Consider the following 21,123-nt stretch of genomic DNA (forward strand, 5'->3'; position numbering starts at 1 on the left):
TTGTGACAATGCACCTTTTGGTATTCTTTATATATATATAAAGAATCAAGGGCCGCTGTGTATTTGCTGAAACTGTGGCTTGTGTATCTCTCCCATAAAACCTTGAAGCAACAATGTTTTTATTTTATCCAGCTTTGGGACTTCTGCATTCTTCAGCTGCTTTCCAACTCTCCATACTGAAGATGCTGTACATCTGATTTCTACATGATAATGAATGTCTGATTTGTTCTGCCAACATCAGTGAGCTCCAATCCAGCTAATCATAGAAACTGTTTCCAGACTTCATGCATGGTCTGTACACAGCACTAATCAAAGCAGCGACCAAAAAAGCAAAGGAATTATTAGCAAAGGATTGTAAATAAGACCGAGAATACTATAATGGTTCTCTATCACTCCATGGTGCGACCTTACCTTGAGTACTACATTCAATTCTTGTCGCCGTATCTCAAAAAAGATGTAGTGGAATTAGAAAAAAAGTTTAAAGAGCGACCAAAATGATAAAGGGGATGGAACTCCTCTCATATGAAGAAAGGCTAAAGAGGTTAGGGCTATTCAGCTTGGAAAAGAGACAGCTGAGGGGAGATATGATTGAGGTCTACAAAATCCTGAGTTGTGTAGAACAGGTAAAAGTGAATCAATTTTTTTACTCTTTCAAAAAGTACAAAGACTAGGGGACACCGAATGAAGTTACATGGATATACTTTTAAAACAAATAGGAGGAAATATTTTTTCACTCAACAAATAGTTAAACTGTGGAACTCATTGCCAGAGGATTTGGTAACAGTGGCTAGTGTATCTGGGTTTAAAAAAGTTTTGGACAAGTTTGTGGAGGAAAGTCCATAATCTGCTATTGAGACAGCCATGAGAATGTTTTTACTGTCAGCATACTTTCTGCCAGTGAACAGTGAATCTGAGATCAGGGACTGGTGTAACTAATTCCCTAGATACTGTTTACAGACCTATATAATTGGGTTCTTGCCCAGAGATAGCAACAGTCCTCTGTACAGATATTTGGGCTGTGTCCAAGGCAGTACACTACACTCACTATAGACCCATCCTCACTCCTTGACTAGTCAAAAAAGTAGGAGGTTTCCTTCTAGTTAGGGACAGAGGGCTCTTCCAATGAGCAAGTGACTAAAGGCTTTCCAACATCTTCCCTCAGCCCTGGTGACAACTAACATGTATCAGATTTAGTCATATACATTTTACAAAAAATCCTTACTCCATTCTCTTTTAAGCAAGAAGGTACTAACAAGGAAAAAGAGCTGAGCTTGTTCAGTTTACCATGATTATGCAATTTAGCTTCCTATGAGTAGGAAACTTGATTACACTATTTAGCTAAGACATTTTCAGGTTTCCATGCATAACCATATGACAACACTATGAGAGAAAATTTTACAATGCATACTCTAAGAGGGCAATTTTCATATTCCATACTAGCTTGCAACCCAACTTTCAAAGGAAAATACCCTCTGAAAATCTTGCAGCAGCTTGATTCTGCTGGTATTCTTTACCCAACTTATTCAGTAAGCAGAACACCTGCAGGATAAAGAACATGCAGGGTTCAAAATGAAGTCTCAGCACCTACTTGACTGGGCCTTCCCCCTGACCCTGTTCCCTATATCACTCCTTTTAATCATGGGGAAAGAATATGTTCTATGCACAGCATGCATACTTTCTCTCATATGGGAGAAGGTCAGTTTTCCAAGGTTTCTCCTATGGGTAAACCTGTACAATTCCCCAAATCTTCTCAGAGACAGGAGAAACCCTTGGTGCCCTGGAGCTCCCAGCACCAAGCGTCGAGGGGGATTGACACTGATGCTTCTTCTGATGCCTTGCATCGACACTCCCCAGTGCCAAAGAAGACAATGTCGAGTCCTCACATCGCCTCAGGGCTGGGTCCAACACCAATCAGTCCTGGGGGGGGGGGGGTCTACATAGCAGCCAGTGTCAAGGTAGGTGGAGACCTACTCAATGTATGGTCACTCCCAGTGTGCAAGGATCTCGCAGCCAAATTGACTGACGCACCCAATGCAACACCCGATGCCAATGTCGACACCGACGTCGAGGCTTCGCACCTGGCTCCAATAATCTTATCCCTCTGAGCATCTCTGGCCAAATGTATTCTCTTCTTCATACGAAGACAGAGAATACAGTTTGCAGGGGTATATCAGGCCACAAACAATGCAGACACCAAGAATGGGTGTGTTTGCCAGAGATGGTCCTATTGCAACCAAGTGCAGTGCTTGAAGCGACTGGAAACCTTCAATGTCATGAAAGGAAAAACAATTGTGGCCAAATCAAACAACTCAATGGTACTAAAAAGGGCAAAGCACCAGGAAAAGGAGGAAGGAAAAATCCAACCGGGGCTCAGGCATAAACATGACCTAGCGAGCATAGTAAAAGAAAGAAAACTTTAAAAAGAGGGGAAAAATATAATCTAAGACGATATGGGGAAGGAATAAAATGAAGAAAATCCTGCAAGAAGAATAAAAAAAAAGAAAAAGAAAAATGGGAAGGCACAAAAAAAGACCGAAGACCGAACCAGCTGTGAGGAGTGGGAAAAAACGCGCCTTCTCCTCACTGTGGGAAAAAAAAAAAAGAACTGCTCGTTAACGCTCTCTCGCAGCAGTCGGGAAGGCATTGCACATGAGCGGTGGATCATGTCTCGCAGTTAAAGACCTATCTAAAGCTTGTTACAAACTCTGGACCCGCAACACAGACCCACATTACCCACATGTGAGAATTATAGGCCTGCCTGTCCTCGTAGAAAATAGGTTTAGCCTTCACACATAGGTGACCATATATAAAATTACTCTCAATAACTGCAATGCACAAAATACTTTGTTGATGTACTTATTCCATATTTTCATTCATGAAATATAAAATCTCAAAAGGATAACCTGTTACTTGCCCTTTCTACCACAGTGATATGACTAGAAACCATGCATCACACTTGTTTCACTGCCATTACTCTTATACTGTCAAACTCAAGCCCAGATGCATCAACCAAACGTAAAAAAATCTAGAACATAAAAGTCCTTAACGAATTAAAAAAAAACTAAGAATGCACCAAAAAAACAAGCTGCACATGTTCGGTGCGGTATTGTAAAGTACAATGCATCAAACTGGTGTAATCCCCATCGTTAATCGGCTCCTAAAGCATGCGCAGAGCAGCCAAGCGTTATGCTGGCTGCTCTGCGCATGCCACAAACGTCAAAACAAAGAAACAAAAAAAAACAAAACAAAACACGTTGAAAATAAAAGGGGCAAAGGCGCTCGTCAGGAGCGTCCTGTATGGGCGCCCCCCCCCCCCCCCCCCCCGAGGTCGCCGCTGCTCCCCGCTTCCCCCCTGTATTAAATAAAAAATCAAAACAAAAATCAAAAGTTTAGCAGCCCCGGCCCCCCTCCCTTCCTCTCTCTTTCTCCTTCTCCTACAGCTCCGCCTCCCGCCTCCAGTACGTAAGTAACCTACGTCAGACGGGGGCGGGCCCAGGTCAGGGAAGGAGAGACGTCCTCAAGACTCGTGGCGATCAGATGTTCTTCTTGCCCGTGCAGCCCCTTCACACAGAGGTGAGAGGCGCTGCGCGGGCCCAGTAAGGCGGAGGGGGAGTCCTGTGGAGGGGGGAGCGGCAGCGACGATGACCTCAGGGGGGCGGAGGATGGCGGGAGGCGGAGCTATGGGAGAAGGAGAAAGAAAAGAAGGGAGGGGGGCCGGGGCTGCTAAACTTTAGATTTTTGTTTTGATTTTTTATTTAATACAGGGGGAAGCGGGGAGCAGCGGCGATCTCGGGCGGGGGGGGGGGGTCAAGGCCGTCCATACAGGACGCTCCTGACGAGCGCCTTTACCCTCTCCCGATCCTTTTTTGCTTTTTGGTTTGATTTTCTTTTTTATGCAGGGGGAAGCGGGGAGTCACGTGTTTGTGTGGGTTATTTATATTTTCAAACGTGCCAGCTTGGATTTTTATGCTGCAGGGAGAAGCGGGGAGCAGTGTCTGTATGACAGCTCAGGCCTTAACGACAGCTCTGACCTCACATTAAATATTTCACGGTAAATGATTCGGTGCAATCGTCGGTATGGTTAGTGCATTCCAAATTGTCCATATTGCAATTGTGACTCGTTTGCATTCCGTTTTCGTTAGCTGCTAGCGTCGTCGGAAAATGGCCTTTAATGCATGCTACGGTTGAAAATTTCTTCGTTAAAGGATCGTTAAAGTTTAGTGCATCTGGGCCTCAATGACTAAATGACTGAATGTCATATGTCCAGTTTAAAAACAAAAGACAAAGACATGGTTCTTCTGTCAAATCTCTAATGTAGACTAACAGGGGACGCCCACCTCAGAATCATATCTAGAGTCTACAAACAAGATGGTAAATCCCAGGCTGCAAACAGATGCATGCTTTGGTTTCCCTCTCCTGTGTCTGGTACTGTTACATATGCTTCTGCTTATTTATAACTAGCAAAAAAGGCCCATTTCTTTGAGAGATGAAACGGGCGCTAGCAAGGTTTTTGTGTCCAGCGACCGTCCTGTTCCCCGGCCCCCCCTGCAGGCACCCATGGCCAGGGACCCAGCTGTCCCCCAACCCCCCTCCAGGCAGGCACCTGTCCGCTGCTGTCGCTCCATCCCCCGGCCCCCCCTGCAGCCACCCATGGGCAGGGATCCAGCTGTACCCCAACCCCCCCTCCAGGGACCTGTCCGCTGCTGTCGTTGGCGCTCCGCGATGCGGTGTGCGTGTGAAAAATGGCCAGCGAGGGGCAGGGGGAGATGGCGTTTCGTGGAGTGTGTTTGCTCCGCCCTCGTCGTCATCACGTTGTGACGCGAGGGCGGGGCACACACTCTTGGGCAAACCAGATATCTCGCCCCCTTCACACTTCCGGCTGGAGGCTTCATAGAACGTTGGTGTTGCCTTTTATATAGAGAGATATTAAATTATAAGTTGGATTTTGTTGTATGTTGAGTGTTTGGCTCTGCTTATTATATTTTTTCTCTCATTCTCTGGAGAATGTTGTTTTTCTGTTTTCTCTTTCACTGATGCTGAGAATTTTTTCCTTTCGTTAACTGTCTTGCTGTACCCTGTTGAAAGGTGGTCAAACAAAATTTTATAAATAAATAGAAATATTAATCATTTTATGTGCTCTCTTGTGTACCAGTGGTGATGACTGTTGCAAAAACTATAGAAAAAAAACCGTCAACTGCAGTTTGTCTTCCTTCCAAGTAATTATACATGATAAAAGCATTACAAACAAATACCTTCAGCTGGGTGGCAATGTCTATTGGTTCAGCTTTTAGTCGGGTCTTTTTTTCCTGATCTTGCTCAGTTTCACTGGTACCCTCAGAAACATCTGCAGGAGATAAACGCTTTCTTCCCAGCATGTTTTCTCCTGACTTTGCTGGTTCCATTTTGCTTCTTCCTCTTCCTCTTCCTCGCCCTCCCCTTTTTGCAGTTCTATCACCTAAGTAAATTATATAAGGATGTATAGTCACAAACAATAAGCCACAATTTACTGTGCTATTATACATCAGCGTTTTTTTTCTAAAATTATTACACAAATACTCCAAAGTACTAAAAGCATGCTATCATTCTACTGTGATTAACACTGTGCCTAAGGGTTTGATGTCTGTACCCAAGATTATTTTAATATACTATCAGGTTCATTTTCGAAAGATATGGATGTCCAAAAAGTGACATAAATCGGCACTTGGACGTCCATCTCACAGAGGCGTCCAAATCGGTATAATTGAAACTGCATTTTGGATGTCTTTCTCAGAAGTCCATCGCAAGGACGTCCAAATCTCAAGGGGGTGTACTGGAGGAGTGTTCGAGGCGGGACTTGGGTGTTCCTAAGACTTGGACGTCTTTGAGCCATAATGGAACAAAGCAAAGACGTCCAGGACTAAAACTTGGACGTTTTCACTTAGACCTGTTTTTATTACGAATAAGGCACAAAAAGGTGCCTGAAATGACCAGATGACCACTGGAGGGAATCGGAGATAACCTCCTGTTACTTCCCCAGTGGTCACTAACTCCCTCCCCCCCTCAAAAAACATGATTAAAAAGATTACTTGCCAGCCTCAAATGTCATACTCCGGTCCATGACAGCGCATGAAGGTCCCAGGAGCAGTTTTAGTGAGTACTGCAGTGCACTTCAGACAGGTGGACCCAGGCCCATACCCTCCCACCTGTTACATTTGTGGAGGAAACAGCGAGCCTTCCAAAACCCACCAGAAACCCTCTGTACCCACATTTAGGTGCCCCCTTCACCCGTAAGGGCTATGGTAGTGGTGTACAATTGGGGGTAGTGGGTTTTGGGGGGCTCAACACACAAGGTAAGGGAGCTGTGTACCTGGGAGAATTTTATGAAGTTCATTGCAGTGTCCTCTAGGCTGCCCGATTGCTGTCCTAGCATGTCAGGGGGACCAGTCTACTAAAAATGCTGGCTCCTCCCAGGTCCAAATGGCTTGCATTTGGACATTTTAGACTTGGACGTCTTTGTTTTCGAAAATGGCCAAAAATCAAAGATGTCCAAATCTAAGGATGTCAATGGTATTTTCGAACACAAAGATGGACGTCCATCTTTTTTCAAAAATGGCCTTCTCCCCACCTCTGAATTTGGATGTCTTTGTAAAATGTCCAAATTCACATTTAGATGTTTCTTTAATGCCCCTCCACATATATTTCCATAGCTTCTCTCTGTTTGTTAATGTGGCATTATACAATAATTAGGACATCAGAATGAAGCTGAATTGCTCTATACTTCAAGCTTCAAAGAAGGTACCACAGGAAAATAAATACCTCCTATATACATATTGTGAAGATCAAAGAAACTACAAGCCCCAGAAGGCAGTGCAGCACCAGAGAGATTCAGAACCAAGGAACTACAAAGCCCAGAAGGCAGGGCAACGTCAGAGAAGCCAGGAGCTAAGAAACTACAAGCCCCAGAAGGCAGTGCAGCACCAGCAGACAGATCAGGTGAAGGGAGAAGAATCTATGCAAGGGAGGGAGGAGCCGGGGTGTGATTGGGAGATGGAATCAGATGGGGGAAGGGAGGAGCCCCTAGACCGGGAGGAAGGGGAGGAGAGAATGGAACTGGAGGAGGAGAAAGGAGGGGAGAAGGAGGAGGAAATGGAAGTGCTGGTGGAGGGCTCTTAAAGTGAGTTATGAACTGAACTGGAGAGAGTGAATGAAGCCTTGGTGAATTGACCCAGTGGGTGGATGTCAGGTGGTTTTGTGCTGACAAATGAGGGTGGTGGGTCATTAGGTCTAAGAGTGAGAAAGTGACTTAGACCATATTGCCATGGAATGGAACTGTTTAATTTCATTTCTAAGATGAACTGTGTTTGAAGGCAATGCTCAACTAAACTGGGTTTGAAAGCAGTGCTAAAACTGAATGGAGGAGGAAAGCATTGCTAACTGAACTGAATTGTGAGCAGTGCTCATTAACTGTGGGAAAGAGCAGTGCTACTAAGTACTGGATTAGAAGCAGTGCTGGGGAAAACCATATTGAAAGCAGGGCCAAAGTGAACTGTGTGGAAAGCAGGCCCAAGCTGAACTATATTGCAAGCAGGGCTCCAATGAACTTTGTTTAAAAGTGGAGCTACACTGAGGAGAGGGAAAGGCCTGTGAAGCCTTAAAGCAGAGTAAATGTACTCAGGAGATCATAAAGCACTTCTGATGATTTGCCTGTTGTCCGGAGACCCTGATTGCAGACTGTCGACTCGGGAGTGAAGGGCGTGCTTGGTAAAGAAAGGAAGAGACTGAGAAAGAGTGGTGCGGATCTGGCGGCTGAGCGTGACAATATATACTTATTATTAGAAATATAAATGATGAAAAATGCCAAAAGATACAGACCATGAGGTCCATCTGTCTGCCCACTGTACCATCATAGATTCTATTAGTCGCCTCCCTCCTTGCAATGTCACTAGCTCAGTACCATGGCCCAATGGTAGGCTCAACTCTTTAAAGATGTAGGGTTATCATATGGGCTCATTTCCTGTTGTTACCTCTTGTTTGGAAATGCAATAGCAAGTGAAAAGTTAGGACTATTCAGTCGAGCATTTTGCAGACTTGGCACAGATAAAGACAGTAGGAGGAACAGGGCTAGTACTGCAACAAACTTAACATTTAATGCCTAAAGAGAAGAAGCAAAGGGGTGACCAGGAACAATCCAAAGTATTACTGGTGGTAGTGGCAAAGATACTGAGGAAGATTCCTCTTGCTTCAGTTCTCTCACTTATGTTCCCTATGCTAACTTGAGATTTGAAAGAGGACAGTGGCACTGCAGAGCTGGGGGCCAAATCTTGTTCCTCTGCTCTCAGGGGTCCATGTGGTTCAAAATGTGATACTTGAATCCCAGACAACAAAGGAGGAGGATGTGGTCCCCACTGTCTACCTCTGAGCCCCAAGTCAACATGGGGAATACAAGGGGATGGGGGTGAGGGTGAAGAGGATGATGTAGGAAAGTGGGATGAGACCATGTTGGTAGTAGCTTGGGGGAAGAGGGGAAGTGACTGAGCCAGAAATATGTGAGGTGGAGAGTGGGATACAACTGGCAGAGAGGCAGTGATGGTATAAGAAAGGATACAAGGACATGAGTAAAAAGTCCAAACGGGCTTTGGGATGGAGGAGGGAATAAGAAAAGAGATCAGTGTCAGAGGATATATTAACAGTGGATCCTCACTCCTTCCATTTCCTGATCCTGGACTGTCTTCTTCCCATTCCACGATACTCCCTATTTCTCTTAATTCTCTTCCCTTGTCTCATGATTCTTCTTCCCTTACATAATTGCATAAGAAACCAGGGTTGTGACTACTAATATGGCCATGCTGTTTTGGCAAAAATTTAACATTCAACCAGTATGCATATCATGTTAAACTGTCCTTTATACAATATATGTTAAATTTTAACGCTAAGCATTTTTTGTATAAATGTTATTGTACAAGTCCCTTAATTCACTTTTTCAAGTCTCTTGAATCCTTTCCTCTTTCCAATGATAAACCAAACAGAAAAGTGACAGCTGCACTCAGCAACTTCCTAAGCTACTTCAATGTCCTGGGATGTAGCCCAACATGTTCTATTGCCTTCAGAAATTTGTAGTGAGCATACCCTACAGTCCCTTGTGCTCCTACCTCTTGGCTATCACCCTTTCCTAGTGTGAATATCAAGAAAAAGTATGTGTTAAGACATATTTCTTCTGAGCCTCCCTTAACAAAACCTGTCTACCCCTCTAATTCTTACTATTTCTCTTCATTCTTAGAAGCTTATTTACAAAACAAAATTAAGACAGAAGTTAACACAGCAGTTGCACCGTTAGCACACTCCTTTAACACAGGCAGATAGTGAATGTTAACATGGAAGGGGGTGTGGAATGGGTGGCGTTAATTACTGTGTATTATTAACTATTAACACAGTAGATAACAGACAGTTAATGCCACCTGACTACATAGTGCTAACTGTTGTGAGGTTCTGCCACCAGTCTGCAGGTAGCTCAGTTTCCGGAAGACCTCTGTCTAGATGAACCTCTGAAATCCAGCCAACAGGTGTCGCTAGGCTCAACTTGGTTATCTGGTCATCCCTCAGTCTGTTCTACACTTGCCATTTCCTCTCAGAGGTCATCTTTTTCCTGCCTAGATCTGTATAAACCCAGCCCTAACTATGTCTCTTAGCAAGAGCTTGGTCTGCACTTCCTGGTGTTGCCTCATGCTTTGGTTGCTTGCTACACTTGGATCCTGATTGTTCTTGCAGAATGTTCCTTGATCCTGTACCAGCCTCCATTTTATACCAAGAAGGTACAAAAGGAGTGTTTGTTCACGAAGGAAAACCTAGTAGGTATCTGCCAACAGGGAAGGTGGCCTCTACAAGTGGAAGACCCTGCGCTATCTTTCTCTGGACACAGATACCACATTTCATTGAGAATTTGTCTGTAAATCTCACCCACTCACTGTTCCTGGGTCTTCCTTACTCCACAGAAATGTCACAACTGCATCACATTTCCACAATGCAGTTAATGTGCAGTAATGACATGCCTTCTGAGTTAACTTAATAAGAAACTGATGGGGACAACCCTAACAGGTAATGAAGAGGTTTTTTGCAATTACCATGTGTTAATTTTGGTTTCAACTGACATGGGGGTTTTAGTCCCTGCTTTTTAATATTTTTTGCTGGTATTATGTGTATATTATAAATATATATTTGTTAAAAGAAGAAAAATGTTTGTGTGTTCTAATGAATACTGTTTGATTTGTATTTACATTCTTTATTGAAAATGTCTTATTGAGAACTGGATTGTTAAAGGTAATATACTATTTTTCACATATATTTTTATATGTTGTCATTTGGTTTAAAATTTAGGTATGAATAAGTGAAGTTTTGCATTTCTCAACTTGTTTTATTTTATTTACAAACTAGATGGTGGGGGTGACAAAAGAAAGTCACCCCCAGAATAAACATGATGGCAGAGGGAAAGGTCATCCAAATATAGAAACCACCAAAACTCACTTAGCACATGGAAAGAAATGAGCACAGATGTTCGAAGTCTAAGTAAAAAGGTTCAAGATTTGCAAGCAATGATGTATGAAGAAAACTTGGATATTGTTGCTATTACAGAGATGTGGTTCAATGATTCCCTTGAATGGGATGTGACCATACCGGGCTATAATCTTTTTAGGAAGGATAGGGAGGGCTGAAGAGATGGAGGAGTGGCGCTGTATGTGACAGACAATATCAGAACCAATGAAATGCAGGGAAACTGGGGAAAGGAAGAAGCTTTATGGATCATCCTAAAAAGAGATAATGGAACCTGTATCCAAACAGGGGTTATCTACATGCCTCCGAAACAAACAGAGAAGATGGACAAGGATCTGATAGAAGATATCCAAAAGATTGGTAAGAAAGGAGAGGCGCTACTGTTGGAAGATTTCAACTTGCCTGATGTGGACTGGAATGTCCTGATGGCAGAATCGGAAATAAGGCTAGTGAAAGCGCGGGCAGAAGAAAAAATGGCTAAAGAGAGGTGACAAGATCTTTTTCAGAAATATTACAGAAAGAAGAAAAGATAGGAATGGAATAGCAACACTGAAAGATAATGAGAATGTCTTTCTGGAGAGTGATGAGAGTAAAGTGAACATACTAAACAATTACTTCTCTTCGATGTTCACAGAAGAAAATCCTGGAGAAGGACCGCAGTCGGCTGCCGAGGGAACATCTGGGAACGGAGTGGATATTGCACTGTTTATGGAAGAAAGCCTTTATAAATGGCTTGAGAATCTGAAGGTGGACAAAACTATGGGGCCAGATGGGACACATCCCAGGATACTGAGGGAGCTCAGGAAGTCCTAGCAGGAACACTTACAGATTTAATAGATCTTTAGAGATGGGAGAGGTTCCGCGGGATTGGAGACGAGCGGATGTGGTCCTCCGTCACAAAAGTGGAAAAAGGGAAGAAGTGGGAAACTACAGGCTGGTAAGTCTCACATCAGTGGTAGGAAAAATAATGGAGTTGCTGATCTCATATGTAGACGTGCCATGGGAATTACGTCTGTCGAGCAGTCATCTGTTCAGATGTTCGAACCATGGAACCCTTGCGTCGGAAAGATAAGCTCGAGCTGTCTTTGTGTTCAACAGAGCCCCAATGAATTCCAACTTCTGTACTGGGGTGAGATGGGACTTGGAGTAATTGATCAGAAAACCCTGTAGCTCTAGCACCTGAATAGCCATTCACATGGACTGTAGAGCGCCTGCTTCCGAGTTGCTCTTCACCAGCCAATCGTCGAGATAAGGGAAAACATGCACTCCCAGTCTACGTAGCGATGCTACTACTACCGCCAGACACTTTGTAAACACTCTGGGCGCAGACGCTAGACCAAAAGGCAATACACGGTACTGAAAGTGCTGGGGTTCCCAGTCGAAACCGAAGATACTTCCTGTGAGCTGGAAGAAGAGCGATAGGAGTGTAAGCATCCTTTAAGTCCAGAGAGAATAGCCAATTGTTCTCCTGAATCATGGGAAGAAGGGTGCCCAGGGAAACCATCCCGAACTTTTCTCGAACCAGAAATTTGTTCAGGCCCCTTAGGTCTAGGATAGGACAAATCCCCCCTGTCTTTTTCTGCACAAGGAAGTACCTGGAATAGAATTCCAACCCTTCTTCCCCTGGTGGGTTCGACCGCTTGAGCCTTTAGAAGGGCGGAGAGTTCCTCTGCAAGTACTTGTTTGTGCTGGGAGCTGTAAGAATGAGCCTCCGGTGGGCAATTTGGAGGTTTGGATTCCAGATTGAGGGTGTATCCTGACCAGACTATTTGAAGAACCGACCGGTTGGAGGTTATGAGAGGCCAACTTCGGTGAAAAAATACCGACCTCCCCCCGACCGGCAAGTTGTCCGGTACGGACAATTTTGTTGAGGCTATGCTTAACTGGAGCCAGTCATAAGCCCGTCCATTGCTTTTGCTGGGGAGCAGTATGGGCCTTAGACGCACGCTGTTGACGAGAACGAGCACGCTGGGGTTGAGCCTGGGCAGGCTGCCGAGAAGCAGGAGTGTACCTACGCCTAGGATAGGAATAGGGAGCACTTCTCTTCCCTCCAAAATACCTCCTAGATGAGGAGGCAGTAGCAGAAGGCGCCCGGTGGGAGAGAGAATCCATAGCATCATTATGCTTCTTGATCTGATCAACAAGATCCTCTACTTTTTCACCAAAAATGTTATCCCCCCGGCAAGGAACATCCGCCATTCGCTGCTGGACCAAATGATCCAGGTCAGAGACACGCAGCCATGAGAGTCTGCACATCACTATACTACTACTACTATTTAGCATTTCTATAGCGCTACAAAGCATACGCAGCGCTGCACTAACATAGAAGAAAGACAGTCCCTGCTCAAAGAGCTTACAATCTAATAGACAAAAAATAAAGTAAGCAAATCAAATCAATTAATGTGTACAGGAAGGAGGAGAGGAAGTTACAAGTGGTTACGAGTCAAAAGCAATGTTAAAGAGGTGGGCTTTCAGTCTAGATTTAAAGGTGGCCAAGGATGGGGCAAGACGTAGGGGCTCAGGAAGTTTATACCCTGAGCAGCGATCCTGGATGCTACATCAAAAGTGTCAAATGTACCCTGGCCAGGAACTTTCAATACGCCTTCAGCTGCCTGACCACCTGGCAAAACGGCTCGGCCAGCTCCGTAGGGACTGCATCAACCAAACTCGACAGTTGCTGTATCGAGTCCCGCAAGTGCACACTCATGAAGAGCTGGTATGACTGAATCTTGGCGGCGGGCATAGCGGCCTTATACGTCTTCCTCCCAAAAGAATCAACAGTTCTAGCCTCTCTGCCTGGGGGCACCGAAGCATAGTCTCTAGAACTCCTGGCTGTCTTGAGGACGGAGTCTACCACCATGGAATTGTGGGGTAACTGAGACCTCATCAATACAGGTTCACCGTGGATCCGATACTGGAATTCAGCTTTCTTCGGGACCACAGGGCCAGACAAAGGGGGCAACCAGTTTTGCATAAGGACTTCCTTCATTACCTTATGCAGAGGAACTGTCACAGCCTCTTTAGGTGAAGAAGAATAATCCGGGACCTCAAGCATCTCAGTCCTGGGCTCATCCTCAACCTCCACAGGGAAGGGAATAGCCGTAGCCATTTCCTGGACAAAAGAGGAAAAAGACAGACTCTCCGGTGGAGATAGTCTCCTCTCTGGCGGAGGAGAAGGATCAGAGGGAATCCCAAAGGACTCATCAGAAGAAAAGTACCTGGGATCTTCCTCTGACTCCCATGAACGCTCCTGTTCAGTGTTTTATAAAACCTGTGTTAAGGTACTTCGACACTGAACCTGCCTCGATGCCGAGGAGCGATGTCCTCTATGGCGATGTCGAGAGGCCGATGCCTGGTCCGACTGCGGCGAAGCTCCCTCCACTGATGTCGAAGGAGAGTTGACCTGGGTGGCATCCGACGCCGCAGGCGGCACCGCGGTCGGGGACCTCACTGCAGGAGAAGGGCCAGACACCGCTGCAGCAGACGGTACAGAAGGTGCAAGCACCCCTGACACCGAAGCTGACTGTCGTAGCAGTCCCTCCAGAAGTTCTGGAAACAAGGCCCGGATGCGCTCGTCGAGAGCTGCCATCGGAGAAGGCTGCGGGGTCAGTGGAACAGGCGGTGTCAGAATCCGTGGAGGCTCGGAAGCAGGTACCGGGCTGCTAGGAGACCGATGCATCGGCACCTCCTGTATCGAAGGGGAGTGATCCTCTCAGCGCCGACGCTTCTCGGGTGCCAACTCTCTCGACGCTCCGGAGCTCCTGGTACCGTGTATCGAAGCAGAACAATGACGGTGCTTCTTCGCCTTCGCTTGACGCCAGTCATCGAGACTCCTCGGTACCGATGAGGACGTGGAATCCTCACGTCTCCTTGGGGCTGGGTCCGATGAAGGTCAGTCCCGGGGGGCCTGCATAACAGGAGGCCTCGAGGCAGGTGGAGACCCAGTCGACGCCTCGCTGCTCCCAGCGCGAGTTAATCTCTCAGCAGCCATTACCTCTCTTCCCGACATCGATGCTCCTTTCGATGTCGACGCTGCCGACCTCGGTACCGATGTCAAAGGACCGGCCCGAGCCCCAAAAAGCTTTTCTCGTTGGGCTTCTCGAGACGCTTGGGTCCATTTCTTCATACGAAGACACAGACTACAAGTGGCTGGGCTATGGTTGGGCCCAAGGCACTGGATACACCAGGCGTGGGTATCGGTACCTGAGATGGTACGGTTGCACCAAGTACAATGTTTGAAGCCACTGGGTGTCTTCGATAATATGGAAGGAAAAACGGCTTTGGCAAAATCAAACGACGCAATTATGCCAAAAAAGAGAAGGGCATAAAAATGGAGAAAACCCGACCGCGTCAAAAAGAAGGTAAACTTAAAATAGAGAAACAAAATACTAAAAGTAACTACGGGAATATTTTTTTTTTAGAAAATGACTAAAATAATAAAAGAAATAAAAGAAATAGTCGTCAGACTCAGTTCCTGGGTCAAGAACGAGGAAAGCAGAAAAAACTCCTGTCACCTTGTCATGGCCAAAAAAGAACTGAGGAGGCACACTCACGCGATGGGCGGGAAGTCATCCATGCATGAGCGGTGCACGCGCGCCAGAAGACTCTGGCAAAACTTTCTAATTTTGCTGGTGAAAATTTGCTGTTTCCTGGGCCGACACGGACGTCGACCCACATGTGAGAACAAGCAGCCTGCTTGTCCTCGGAGAAAAAGGTATTATAATGTCCTCATTTTTGTTTTCCATTCCTTTCCTAATAATACCTAACATTCTATTTGCTTTCTTAGCCGCAGCAGCACACTGAGCAGAAGGTTTCAATGTATCATCAACGACAACACCTAGATCCTTTTCTTGGTCTGTGACTCCTAACGTGGAACCTTCCATGATGTAGCTATAATTCAGGTTCCTCTTTCCCACAGGCATCACTTTGCACTTGCTTACATTAAACGTCATCTGCCATTTAGACGCCCAGTCTCCCAGTCTCGTAAGGTCCTCTTGTAATTTTTCACAATCCTCCCGCGATTCCAACTTTGAATAACTTTGTGTCGTCAGCAAATTTAATTACCTCACTAGTTACATGCGTGGGATAAACATAAAGGAATCATGTGCAGAAGGAATGGATCCTCAGAAGCTTAGCCGAGATTGGGAGGCGGGGCTGGTGTTTGGGTGGTGGGGCTAGTTCTGGGCAAGACGTCTACGGTCTGTGTCCTGAAAATGGGGCTAGTTCTGGGCAAGACTTCTACGGTCTGTGTCCTGAAAATGGCAGATACAAATCAAGGTAAGGTATACACAAGAAGTAGCACATATGAGTTTATCTTGCTGGGCAGACTAGATGGACCGTGCAGGTCTTTTTCTGCCGTCATCTACTATGTTACTATGTTACTCCCATCTCTAGGCCATTTATAAATATGTTAAAAAGCAGTGGTCTCCGCACAGACCTCTGGGGAACCCCACTAACTACCCTTCTCCATTGAGAATACTGACCATTTAACCTTACTCTCTGTTTTCTATCTTTTAACCAGTTTTTAATCCACAATAGAACACTACCTCCTATCCCATGACTCTCCAATTTCCTCTGCAGTCTTTCATGAAGTACTTTGTCAAATGCCTTCTGAAAATCCAGATACACAATATCAACTGGCTCATCTTTACTCACATATTTGTTCACCCTTTCAAAGAAATGTAATAGATTGGTGAGGCAAGATTTCCCTTCACTAAATCCATGCTGGCTTTGTCTCATTAATCCATGCTTTTGAATATGCTCTGTAATTTTGTTCTTTATAATAGTCTCTATAATAATAACATAGTAACATAGTAGATGATGGCAGAAAAAGACCTGCACGGTCCATCTAGTCTGCCCAACAAGATAAACTCATATGTGCTACTTCTTGTGTATACCTTACCTTGATTTGTATCTGCCATTTTCAGGACACAGACCGTAGAAGTCTTGCCCAGAACTAGCCCCATTTTCAGGGCACAGACCGTAGAAGTCTTGCCCAGAACTAGCCCCACCACCAAACACCAGCCCCGCCCCCCAATCTCGGCTAAGCTTCTGAGGATCCATTCCTTCTGCACAGGATTCCTTTATGTTTATCCCACGCATGCTTGAATTCCGCTAACGTTTTCATCTCCACCACCTCCTGCGGGAGGGCATTCCAAGTATCTACCACTCTCTCCATGAAAAAGTACTGCCTGACATTTCTCTTGAGTCTGCCCCCCCTTCACTTTCATATCATGTCCTCTCGTTCTACCGCCCTCCCATCTCCGGAAAAGGTTTGTTTGTGGATTAATACCTTTCAAATATTTGAACGTCTGTATCATATCACCCCTGTTTCTCCTTTCCTCCAGGGTATACATGTTCAGGTCCGCAAGTCTCTCCTCATACGTCTTGTAACGCAAATCCCATACCATTCTTGTAGCTTTTCTCTGCACCGCTTCCATTTTTTTTTTACATCCTTAGCAAGGTACGGCCTCCAGAACTGAACACAATACTCCAGGTGGGGCCTCACCAACGACTTATACAGGGGGCATCAACACCTCTTTTCTTCTGCTGGTCACAACTCTCTCTATACAGCCTAGCAACCTTCTGGCTACGGCCACCGCCTTGTCACACTGTTTCGTCGCCTTCAGATTCTCAGATACTATCACCCCAAGATCCCTCTCCTCATCCATAACTATCAGACTCTCCCCACCTAACACATACTTCTCCCGTGGATTTCTACTCCCTAAGTGCATCACTTTGCATTTCTTCGCATTGAATTTTAATTGCCAGACCTTAGACCATTCTTCTAGTTTCCGCATATCCTTTTTCATGTTTTCCACTCCCTCCCGGGTGCCCACTCTGTTACAAATCTTAGTATCGTCCGCAAAAAGTCAAACTTTACCTTCTAACCCTTTGGTAATGTCACTCACAAATATATTGAACAGAATCGGTCCCAGCACCGATCCCTGAGGCACTCCACTACTCACCTTCCCCTCCTCCGAGCGAATTCCATTCACCACCACCCTCTGGTTTCTGTCCGTCAACCAGTTCCTAATCCAGTTCACCACTTCAGGTCCTAACTTCAGCCTGTCCAGTTTATTCTAGTGTCTGATAGCCCGGCACCGACGTTAGACCCACCAGTCTATAATTTCCCGGATCTCTTCTGGAACCTTTTTAAAAAATCAGCGTTACATTGGCCACCTTCCAATCTTCCGGTACCACACTTGATTTTAAGGATAAATTGCATATTACTAACAATAGCTCCACAAGTTCATTTTTCAGTTCTATCAGTACTCTGGGATGAATACCATCCGGTCCAGAAAATTTGCTACTCTTCAATTTGTAGAACTGCCCCATTACATCCTCCAGGTTTACAGAGAATTCATATCATGTTGGGCAGACTGAATGGACCACACAGGTCTTTATCTGCCGTCATAGACTATGTTAGAATATGTTATATTTCTATACAACATGCATAAAATATACTAAAATAAAATTTATAAAGCCCATTTGTATATCACAATACCGCCCGATTTCTACCCACACTGTTGGGAGCTACTGCAGCTTTAACACAGGATTTTAATGTGGAGTAGCTGCAAATTTAACACGGCACCTATTGGGAGCGTTCCCATTACTTTTTTACTACAGGTCATCTGTCAACATTCAGATTAGCATGTGGTACCTGCTCCTGATCAATGCACAAACATTTAGGAGGCGGTAAATTCTGCGTTAGGTGGAAATACGATGCACTAACTGCTAACTTCTTTCCATACCCACTCTCTGCCCTGACACAGAAAGCACTTAAAACCCAGTTTACTGTGTGCTATGAAAATTACCCCAAAGCCCCTTAACATGGCTGTGCACTAGCAGTTAACACAGGGTAAACCAGTAATTAAGGGCCAGATTCTATATAAGGCGCCAAAAAAAAAAACCATGCAGTAAACATTTCCGCCTAAGCATATTCTATAGTGCCTAGATTTAGGCGTGGAACATAGAATACGCTTAGTTGATATCCCAGCGCCTAAAGGCATGCACCTCTGTTTACACCAACGAAAACATGGCGTAAATCCCTGCATGTAGATTTATGCACAATGAGCCATATTCTATAACTACGCATGTAAATTTTGGAATGCCCATGAAATGCCTATTTCCCCACCCATAGCCACACCCCTTTTGAACTGCCCACATTAGAATCTAGGCACAGTTCATTACAGAATACTCTGAGCGAGTTGTGCGCATACCAGTTAGTGCTTATTATTGCTTGTTAAGTGCTTTTATCAACACTGATTACCTTGTTAAGTCAATTAAGTTACGCGCGCTGTTATAGAATACGCCTGGATTTCAGTGCGGATCACTAGAAGACTTATTTTCGAAAGAGAAAGGCATCCATCTTTCGACACAAATCGCAAGATGGGTGTCCTTCTCACAGGGTCGCCCAAATCGGCATAATCGAAAGCCGATTTTGGGCGTCCTCAACTGCTTTCCGTCACGGGGACAACCAAAGTTCATGGGGCGTGTTGGAGGCATAGTGAAGGCGGGACCAGGGCGTGGCTAACACATGGGCGTCCTCGACCGATAATAGAAAAAATAAGGGCGTCCCTGATGAACACTTGGACGACTTTACCTGGTCCTTTTTTTCTTACGACCAAGCCACAAAAATGTGACCTAAAAGACCAGATGACCACCGGAGGGAATCAGGGCTGACCTCCCCTTACTCTCCCAGTGGTCACCAACCCCCTCCCACCCTCAACAAATTTTTTTAAAAATATTTTTCCAGCCTCTATGCCAGCCTCAAATGTCATACCCAGCTCCATGACAGCAGTATGCAGGTCCCTGGAGCAGTTTTAGTGGATGCAGGGCAGTTCAGGCAGGCGGGCCCAGGCCCCCCCCCCCCCCCCCCCACCTTACATTTGTAGTGGTAAATGTGAGCCCTTCAAAACCCACCAGAAACCCACTGTACCCACATCTAGGTAAGCCCCTTTACCCCTTAGGGCTATGGTAGTGGTGTACAGTTGTGGGGAGTGGGTTTTGAGGGGCTCAGCACACAAGGTAAGGGAGCTATGCACCTGGGAGCAATTTATGAAGTCCACAGCAGTAGCCCCTAGGGTGCCAGGTTGGTGTTCTGGCATGTCAGGGGGACCAGTGCACTACGAATGCTGGCTCCTCCCACAACCAAAGGGCTTGGATTTGGTCGTTTCTGAGATGGGCGTCCTCGGTTTCCATTAACGCCAAAAATCGGGGACGACCGTCTCTAAGGTAGACCTAAATTTTGCGATTTGGGCGTCTCCGACCATATTATTGAAACGAAAGATGGACGTCCATCTTGTTTCGGTAATACGGGTTTCCCCACCCCTTTGCCGGGATGTCCTGCGAGGACGTCCTCAGGAAAAGTTGGGTGCCCCTTTCGATTATGCCCCTCTAGGTGCGCTATATAGAATTCATGGATAAGTGCTTAACACTGTTTAGTGGAAGGGGCCTTTGTGTACGGGGAACACTGACACACAGATCATGTTCAAGTAGGCACAGTCTTGCAGTGTGCGTACTTTTTATTCATGTACGCACCCATGCAATTTTATCAGAGCCATTTTCCATGTGGAATGTATTTTATAAAACTATACCCTAAGGAGTCAATTTTCAGTAGCCACCACTGCTGCAAACTACGTAGGCATTTTTGTACCCATAATATAAGTTAGTTTCCCTTTGAAAACACTTAATGCCTTTTATTTAATGTCATTTTCACACACACAAATTTTCATATGCATACAAATTAAACTTACAAAGAAAATAAGCTGCCTAACAAGAAGCTGGGACCAAATCAACTACACAAAAAAGAAGGAATAATTTCAAGGACAGACAACCAATTTCAAAAATGGAATTCAAATACCATGGAACATTACATCATAAGAAATCAAAACATTCCAAAAAAGGAAAACATGTGCTAGTGTAAGATTACATATCCATATCCAAAGGTTGTACAAAGGAGAATTACCTAGAAGTCCCCCTGAATATAGTGCACACTCAATAAACAGGAAGTTATAACTTCTTGTCAAGAAATTGCCTTAGATGTTTAGGATCAAAAATATATTTAATATTATATAATTTTATCAAAGACTTAACTAAATATAGCAAAAAGAAATTGCTTCCTCCCCCCCCACCACTCCCCAGTGCAACTACTTCAGAACCCATCCTCAAAAACTGATGTCTATTTTTGAGTTGCCCAGCAAAAATCCAGAAACAGCCAAATCCTCTCTCCTATAAATATTGTATTCTTAGCATGAAAGTAAAGCCTCAAAATGTTTTTGTCTGCCTCGAAAACAAATGTAGTGGCTAGACTGATTTTCTCAGCTGGTAGATAAGAAAGGATTACTCCACTTTTTTTTATGTACATTGGATGCCCATACAGGCGAGGGCAGAATTTAAAATGTGTATGATTATTTTTAAGATTTTGTATGGTCAGGCTCCAGCATATTTACAACCTATTGTAAGTTTATTGTCAGGAGGTAAAGTTCATAGTCTATGGAATCACATATTGTTATGATATCGTTCATTTTCTAAAATTAATTCTAAAAAATCCTCATCTTCCATTACATTTTCAAGGGTAAAATCTTGGAATTCTTT

General features: G+C 44.8%; 1 protein-coding gene across 1 annotated transcript in view; it reads right to left on the bottom strand.

Annotated features, from left to right (window-relative positions):
- Positions 1 to 21,123, bottom strand: part of APLF (aprataxin and PNKP like factor) — a 497,521-nt gene that overhangs the window by 210,208 nt on the left and 266,190 nt on the right. Inside the window, exon 6 of the mRNA XM_030196354.1 lies at positions 5,253 to 5,455. Coding sequence (XP_030052214.1) covers positions 5,253 to 5,455 — 203 coding nt within the window. The remainder of the gene's footprint in view (positions 1 to 5,252; positions 5,456 to 21,123) is intronic.

Source organism: Microcaecilia unicolor, chromosome 3, assembly GCF_901765095.1.
Source record: "Microcaecilia unicolor chromosome 3, aMicUni1.1, whole genome shotgun sequence".
Classification (NCBI taxonomy): domain Eukaryota; kingdom Metazoa; phylum Chordata; class Amphibia; order Gymnophiona; family Siphonopidae; genus Microcaecilia; species Microcaecilia unicolor.